Below are 8,711 nucleotides of genomic sequence, written 5' to 3'. Positions count from 1 at the left end.
CCGCGGGCGCCGCCGCAGCCATGAGCGGCAGCAGCGGCGGCGCCGCCGCCCCCGCCGCGTCCTCCGGCCCCGCCGCCACGACCAGCGCGGCGGGCTCGGGCTGCGGGGGCGGCGCGGGCGAGGGGGCCGAGGAGGCTGCCAAGGACCTGGCCGACATCGCGGCCTTCTTCCGATCCGGTGAGTGCAACTGCGGCGCTGCTCGCGCTCTCGGCCAAGCCCGCCGTGGAGGCGCGGTCCGGGAGTCCCGGCGCGCCCGGTGCCCGCCCGTCCTTCGGGCCCGGCGCGCTGTGGCCCGGGTTACTGCACCCCCACGCCCGGTCTCCCGGACCTACACCCGCGTGTCCCGCTGCCCGCGCCGCCCCGCGGGCCGTAGCTCGGCCCGGACGCCGTGGACTCGCCCTTCCCTGCGCCCGCCCCTCGTTCCAGGGTAAAATCTAACCGTCACCCGTCCCCGGCGGCCACCGCTCTACGGGTTGGGGCGCCGGCTCTTTGTCTCTTTCGCGGGAGAGCCGAGGAATCGGCTGCGGGGACGGTGAGGGCGGAGGCCCCTGGCCCGGACGGGGGTGGCAGGGCTGGACCCGGGAAAGCGGCTCTGATCTGGGCTGGTCTCAGTGGCGGATTTGTGCCTGGCCCCTCCTCGACCCCATTAGCAGCCGGGTATCTTTGCTCGGTTCTCTAGCCTGTCACGTCCCCGGCCTCTGTCTACGCTTCTGTGAAACGGGGCAGCCATGGCACCCGCTGCCCAGGGAGGGGGGAGGTGAAGCGCGGCCGGCCGGGAGGCGGGTGAGCCATTGTCTCCGGGGGCGGCCCGGGTGGGACATCTGCGAACGCGGTGGCCCAGGAGGACGGCGCGCGGCGAGCGCTCGCGGGGCACTGCCTGGGTGGCTTGGAGGTGGAGGCAGTGCCAGGTGGCCCGGTGTCTCTCTGGCGAGGAGGGGTGCCCGCGGGAGAGGTGAGCTTGGCGGCCAGCCCGCGGGGAGAAGGCGTGGGGGGCGTGACGGGGCGTCCCCGGGACCCCCGTGGTGGCGCCTCCGGGCCGGGCCCAGATCCCGCGTGAGTCGAGCCCGCGCCCCCGCGCCCCTGCGCCCCTCCGCCCCTCCGCCCCTCCTCTCCTCCTCTCCCCCCGCCTAGTCCGGTCTGCTAGCGCGCCCGGGCGTCGGCGGAGGAGCGGGCGGCGGTGGCGGCGGCGGCGGCTTTGGGGGGGCCCGCAGCCCGGAGCGCATGCCGAGCGGGCCAGCGCGGGGCTGGGAGGATGCAGACTCGGCGCTGGAGAGCCGAGGAGGGCAGGCCAGGTCCGCGCCAGGGCCGGGGCGGGCGAGCGGAGGGCGTGTGCTGAGTGCTGGTGGCAGCCCCGGGGAGGACGGTGGGGCTGGGACGTCGGGGAAACAGCCCGTGATGGGGCGCGCGCCGGGGGCCGGCGGCTCACGTTTGTTCGTGGCCCCTTTCAAATCCAGTAATCCGGGTCACAAGGAGCAGTTGGCTGCGGGAGGGCGATGGTCAGAGGCAGAAGTTAGCAGTGCCAATAGGTACCTGGTTTAGTACTGTCTTCCCCTCGCTTTCTTGATCTTTGCAAGCGGGGTTATTTTTGAGTCATTTTAACAGATTGGATGTGGCTAGGAGTGACATACGCCGACTCTACAGTGTCAGCTTGGGGTTAATACACTTCTTCGTGCTCCCTCTCCGCGTGAGGTCCTCGCAGAAAGCAACGGTTTAGGAAAACATGATCTCCTTCAAATGAAAGCCTTTTTTGGGGGGATGTGTGCAGCTAGCCCGATAGAGCAGCCTCGTGTTACCTCTTAATAGCAGAACTGGGACGTCTTCCCTTCATGCCCTGAAGCTAAAGTCTAGCCTGTCTTTTCTCTGTCTCTACCACCTGTCACAGAATAATAGATTCTGTGCAGAATTCGGCTCCTCTCTGTTAGAAAGGCTCCTGTGCCCTGGAGATGGAATTTTTGGTGCTTGTGAGGCCAGACTTTCTTACATCTTTATTATGCGCAGTCGAGAAATTACTTCTTTTGCTCAGAAGAGCCCAAAACACATCAGGTTGGACTGGATGCCTGCAGAAAACTGGCTCCCTGTCAGTGTAGCTCTTCGCAGGATTTATCTGAGGAGCTAAGTCTGGTGGTGGCTGTGCCTAATGCCTGTGCCCATGCTTGCTTCCATGGCCTGGCTCTTGTTCATGCTCAGTTTTGGGCAAAAGCAGGCAGTGCTCTCACTGGTTTGCTCCTTTCTTCCACCCTCCAAAATGATGTGACAAACCATGCTTTTAGTTTCATTCGGAATCAGGAGCCAGAGCGGATTTTAAGTAGCAGCAATTGCACTGTCCCATCCCAGGGGTAGTCTGGAACATCTTTTTAAAGTGTTTTTCCCTCCTTTGGGCAGCTCTGAATCCCTGACCTAGATCTTGGCTGCAGCATCTAGGACAGTGATGTCTAGCAGAGGGTAAGAGAGGGACCATTCAGTTGGATTTGTGGGGGTGGGGTGGGGGTTTGGACAGTCGGGACAGATGAAGCAGGAGGAATGTGAGTAAGGACCTCATCTGGTAGAGTGGCTCAGGCAGGGGAGCCTCCTCCGCGACTTTGGTTGAATATGGATGGCTGAATGGAGAGGCCAAGCCCATCAGTAAAATCTGACATTCTTTTCTAAGGTGCAGAAACACACAAAAATGGTTCTCATTGACTGCAGTGGACAAATTAGGGTGTGAACATTTTTCCAAAAAGCGCCTGGCACAACATTGCCAACGTGTCCTAGACAAAGCATTTCTGTTGCTTGCCTTTCTTTTCTCAGCCTTGGAACTGTTTGCTTGGCTACCTTATTTTCTTTCGTTCTTTTTATTCGTTCCCAGTCCTGCATTAAATTTTAACTTTGTAGTCATGGATTGAAAACTGGTACCCATGGTAGGATGAAAGAGGGAGAAAGACTTCAGCTTAATAGAACTTTTTAAACAATTAGAGCAGTTCAGGAATAGAATGGGCTGCCATGTGATTTTTCCATTACTGGAAGTGTCAAGTAGGGGCGCTGCCACCTGCCAGAGTTGAGTTGGTGCTGAGATTAGGACTTCTGCATTTGGAGAGGGGTGGGGGGGGGGGAATGGCTCAGGGGCTATTTCCCTCTCTCAGATTTTGTGGTTCCCGCTGAGCCCCCAGCACTTAATGGTTATTCTCCACTTTTCTTTGGGTAATTCGTGGCTCCAGAGCAGTGATTGCCCTTTGCCTCTGCCTCGGCTTGGTGGCACCCAGAGTGCACCTCGCTCAGGTTCTTACCTCGTATGTTGTTATTCCATTCCCCGCTCAGGTCCTTGGCACAGAAACTACCTGTCCATTCTGACAGTCCTGATTCTCCTTATTATAAACCTGGCACCAGCAGGCAGGTCAATTAGTGTCAAGTTGGATTGAGCAGAAGTAGGTGGTGATGGTGTGTTAAAGGGCAGCTGAGATTTTCCATGTATTTGTGTATTTCAAACTTCATTTTTCTCCTTTGCACAGACCTCAGCTCCAGAAAAGATAAAGCAGATTTTAAAAGGAAAAAAAGGGGGGGGTGGGGTGGGGAATCACAGATACGAGTTAGTTCAGGTGGTGTTTTTTTTTTTTTTTTCCCCCCAGAAAAGGAATCAGGCTTGTAAGGCGATTGAGTGCCTTGCTCAGAGTGGAACTCTGGTAGAGGTGGGGTCAGGGCCGGGAAGTCCTGTCTCCCCTACTCTGTCCCCCCCCCCCAACTCTTCCTGGAGGCCTCTCATGGCCAGGACTTTGCTTACATTAGTTCTCAACCCTACTGGGACCAATCACTTTTATTGCCAATCTATTTTGGGGCTCTGTTCTTGTGGCAATAAATCATTCTTTCAGAGCTCTCTATTTAACCTTGCAAGAGTGTGTGTGTGTGGGGGGGTACTTACATAAATACATTATTTTTAACCTGCCTGGCATGTTTTAGGTTGGCATTAGATGAATGTGCAGAGAATAAAGGTTTGTGGTTATTCTGAAGCGTCATGGCCCATCGTGTTGGGTTTCTTTCATTATTAGATCTTATTCTGGACTCCTGGCTACAGCCTTTCTTTCCAGTGGAATATATGAAGAGAATTGAGTCTGTTACTGAGCAACAGAGCAGCAGCATGCATGTCTTTCTGTGTTTTGATATGATGATTTCCTCATGGAGCATTGAAGGAAGCTTTCTTCATATTTATGCTTCTAATACCACATAAGTGGAGGCCTTAAGCTGGCCTGCAAGTTTGCCATGCTACATCTGTGTATATTTAGAAGTCTGGCAGCTTTGGTCTTTGTGAGCACGAGTAATTATTGTTTTACAAATTCGGTCCTTGTTACCCTCAGTATTTTGAAAAAGGGAGTTGAAGAAAATGTAATTTGAGAGTGAATGTCAGTTTCTCCTTTTTCTGTGGCAGTGAGACTCAGTTTTAGAAGAAAGTAGAGATAGTTAAAAATAATCCTGTAAGTGACTTTCAAGAAATCAAAGAGCAGTAAAACAGTCATTCAAAGAAACTTTTCATTGAGACCTTGTAAATTGACTTACTGACACAGGATATTGTATTTTTTCCTTTGCAGTTTAACTGTCCAAGATTCAAATGAAGATTTAAATGAAGCCATTTAATGATTTAAATGATTAACCAAGATATAAGTGACACAAGTGGTTCTGTTCAAAATGAAGCCTGTGGTTTAAATGTATTCCTCAAGTGCATACTAAAAATAAGTGATTAGGATGGTCTTTCTAGACCTTTTAAATGTTATGGTAAATTTGGGGTTTGTTTCTAACTGAAAGTGCAAGATGTATTTGAAGCTGCCATAATGTAAATCAGCTATGTCTGATACTTATTTTAAGCTTATTTACTTGATTCCTCTACTGAGAAAATAAAATTTTATCTCATATCCTTGGCAGAAGTCCAGAGAAAAGTCAAATTCTTAATCAATAGCCACACTTTACTGCCTAGTAAAAATCACTTCTGTTGATAGGGATGAATTGTGTTTATAAAAAGCAGTCTTAACAACACCCTTCATTCCTCCTCAATTTTATTGGTTTTTATTTCCTTAAGTGCATTGTCTTGACAGATTTTAGTAGTGATACTGGTAGGAACAGGAGCCCCTCCAAGGTCAGTGAAGAGATGGGTTTGAGGGAGAATCCCAGTGCGTTCTGGTGGAAGGTGGTGGCTCCTTCTGCTGTCCCTTCTCTTTCCTTCCTTTCCCAAGTGTTCAGCCAAGGGGACTTGGGTGAACTGCCAGGGTGACTGTGTTAGTTGCCTTGTGGATGAAGAACGCCGTCTTTTATATCTTCTCCTTGCTTCTCAGTCCTGTTGAAGCTGATGGCAGGCAGCGATCCAGGTGGGCCCACAGTTGGAGAGAGGGGTGGGAGAGATTAGATTGTGAGCCGGAGTTCTCTCTCGTCCTGAGGCAGATTCTGCTGATGAGCTGTTTAGCAGAGCAGTATGCAAGGGAATGAGCATGGATGGCGAGTCTGCTCAATGGCCCTGGCATTTAGGAATTCTGGCTGGTATGTTACTCAGCTGGAGCCACTCCGGGGATTCCTATCGCAGTACCTCTTAACTGAGGGGAAAGGACCAAAAAGGAGAAAAGAAGGGAGAGATTGGGACAAGGCCCTGCAAGGCACTGATTTACTGCTGCCTTCCCGTCTGCCCCTCTCCCCACCGTCTCCGGGCCTCCTGTGCCCATGGTGGTGGCCTTTCCTCTTGGGACCTTTGCTTCCTCACTCACCAGTTTCCAGCCCCTGCAAGGCCCCGATTTCACTCTATCCCTGCCAGTTTATGAAGAGGAAAAGGAGGTATCTGGCTAAAATTTATAGTATCGTCTCCCAGTTTTTGGACATTATTGAGCCTTACCTGCAGACATTCTTTTTTATGGGAAATTCATGCTCTCCTGTTCAGTGGTTGGCAAGTGAGTAAGTACTCATTTTCACTTCTCATTCACTCCTGGGGTCATTTAGTTTGCTTACTGACCAGTTGTTACCTTAATTTCCTCTTTTTTGTTCCTCTCCATATAAGGAAGCCCCTCAAAACCCAAATTATTAACCACCTGCCCTCTGGGAAAGGCTATATGACCAGGGCCGGAGAGCAAGTGTGTGCAGACTTCCCAAGCATGAGGCATAGATTGCTAAGCTGGAGAAAGGGTATAGCTTCTGGGGTTTTGTCAATGTGACTCTCTAATATTTGGTCTAATGCCAGATGTACTGTGGAAATAAAGAACTTCGTTTTGGTGATAAATATACTTGACTTTTAGATTACTGACTATTTTAATTAGCCACATGTCTACTCTTGTCTGGTTGGTGAGGAATGTGGAGAAATCTGTAGAGCAAATCTTGTATTTTGTAAGCATTACTCTGTTTGGGCTTTGTCATAAATTAGTACCTTTTAGTGGTTAGGCTGACAGAGAAAGCTTTAATGAAGATGTTAGTCAAAGTGAAGAATAGATTCTAGGTCTAGGGTACTTTGGGTTAGTGGTGTCCATGTGAGTTAATCAGGCTTATTTTCTTAACAGTCTGTAGTCCTGTCATGGACAGTGATGAATTGCACTTGGTTTTTCTTTAGGAGGGGTTTCTGTAGGATCCTGCCAGTTTTGTGAACCCTCCCCTCTTTCCCTGCAGTTCCGAAAAGAAGTACATGGTATGCTGCTCTGTTCTTTTTTTTAAATTTATTTATTTTCACAGAGAGAGATAGAACAGGAACACAAGCTGGGGGAGCGGCAGAGGGAGAGGCAGGCTCCCCGCTGAGCAGGGAGCCGGACGTGGGGCTCGATCCCAGGACCCTGGGATCCTTACCTGAGCCGAAGGCTGACGCTTAACGGCTGAGCCACCCAGGCGCCCCTGCTGCTCTGTTCTTGTCCTGCTGCTTGGAAGGGCTGGAGGGCCTTTGCGGTCGGATGTGGCTGTTAGCATTAAAACAATGTAGGTGTGAACAGATAAACTGGTGCATCCATTCAGTTAATGCTGAGTAAAGGAAGCCAGTCTCAAAAGGCTACACACTGATTCCATTCTCAACAAGAACAGTGACAGAGAACAGATGGATTGGTTGCCAGGAATTAGGGTTCGAGAGGGCGTGACTACAGAGGGTCAGTATGAGGGGCATTTTGGGGGGGTGATGGAACTGTTTTGTATTTTGGCTTTGATGCTTCTGTGTCTTAAACTTCATAGAACAGCACCCCCCCATCAGTTTTATTGTGTGTTAATTTAAAACATACCATAAAAAAAAGGGCTAACAGCAAACTGAGAGTAAACATTTATTATAAATCAAAGAATTTTATACGTGTAAGAAAAAAAGGGCTTCCTCAAATCAGTAAGACAACCCATAAGGAAAATAGGCAGATAATTCAAAGAAGTACAACAAATAAATATCAGCTCCACTAGTAATAAAGGATATGTAAATAGTTTTAAAACAAAACCAATATCCAATATAAGTTATTTCTTTCGGTAAACTAGAACAAAACTGAGTTGTTTTGGAAAGATTTTCTGTTGATTTGAAAGATAACAGTAGTCACTCTGACTGCCATCGGGTGGGACCAAACTTCCTGTAATTTCTAGGGTAACTTCAAAGATAGTTATGGGGAAGTAAAGATCCTTTCCTTGGGTTCTGTAAGAAGTGTTAACTTGAGGAATCCATATGGCATGGAAGTCAAAGTCTGCTGACTTAAGGAAGCCCTATCTTTAGATATGAACAGTCACCATTTTTCTTCAAATTTTCCCACTCTGGTGAGTTTTTGTCTCCAAATTGAAGAGTAGTACACGCAGGATGGTCTATACTGGGTGCTGAAGAAGGAATTCCTAGGGATAAGTTTCGTTTGGGGGGAGATGGTGGTATTCCTGCGTTTGTATCTGCTTGAGGTCATTTGCCTTCTGTTCTTGGGCCTTCCTGTATGTAATTGACTTCGCAGCTACCGATTTTGTGGTATTGATGGTTAATGAAAGAATTTATAAAGTGTTAGTCCCAGCATTTAAGATTCATAACCACAAAATAAAACTATTCTTGAACTTAAAACACCACCTCGCAGGCCTGTGGGAGGGTGCTCCTGGCTCATTGGGATTCATAAAGCTTTACATGTTCATACTTACGTTTGCTTTTACTCAGTCTTTGCTCTGCATGACATATGTGCTAGGATCTGCAGGAATAACATGTACATTTTATTAGTTTTTGGATAACTTTATTAGTTTAGTAAGGGCCCCAAAGTACAATTCTTCTATTATTTATTCTGAAGGCACACACAGATATTGGGAAAACAATACATTGACTAGAATGTCGTTATAAATATTTCTAAATAGTGTCACATAGTGAAATCTCTGAAGTTTAAATTATTTAATATTTTGGCATCCAAATAACTGGAATAAATTTCTCATTAGCCAAGTATTAAACATATAGATGTTTCTGGTTTGTAGGTAGCTTTTTTACCCCCCTTTGATGTTGAGAAATTATTTCCAGTGCTCGCTGCCCTTTTCAGTACGGCAGTGATGGTAGTTGGCATGATGGGGACCGTACGAACAGAGAAGCCAGATTGCACAGAGGCAGAATACATTTTACACGTTTAGTTTAGAGTTATTTCACCTCCATCTAAATTTTGTTGCACTTGTCCTAATTTATCTTGGGTTCAGGAGCCTTGAGAACCAGTGCTAATTTGATGGTTTCCAGGCCATACATTTTCTTCATGTGACAGTTGAGTTCATGTGTCCCCTGACAGGTTGCCCGGGTGAGGGCAGCTCCTCAC

General features: G+C 48.9%; 1 protein-coding gene across 3 annotated transcripts in view; it reads left to right on the top strand.

The window, feature by feature from the left end:
* Positions 1-20: 20 nt before the first annotated feature.
* TRIO (trio Rho guanine nucleotide exchange factor) overlaps positions 21-8,711 on the top strand; it is a 337,626-nt gene continuing 328,935 nt past the window's right edge. For all 3 annotated transcript variants that reach the window (XM_025867461.2, XM_073891082.1, XM_025867462.2), the window contains exon 1: positions 21-177. In XM_025867461.2, the coding sequence (XP_025723246.2) occupies positions 21-177 (157 nt within the window). The remainder of the gene's footprint in view (positions 178-8,711) is intronic.

The sequence above is a fragment of the Callorhinus ursinus genome, unplaced genomic scaffold (genome assembly GCF_003265705.2).
Source record: "Callorhinus ursinus isolate GAN/ISIS: 27379988/994484 unplaced genomic scaffold, GSC_fseal_2.0 scaffold3, whole genome shotgun sequence".
NCBI lineage: Eukaryota > Metazoa > Chordata > Mammalia > Carnivora > Otariidae > Callorhinus > Callorhinus ursinus.
Note: the sequence above shows the minus strand (reverse complement) of the source record. Positions and strands in the feature narration are given on the sequence as shown.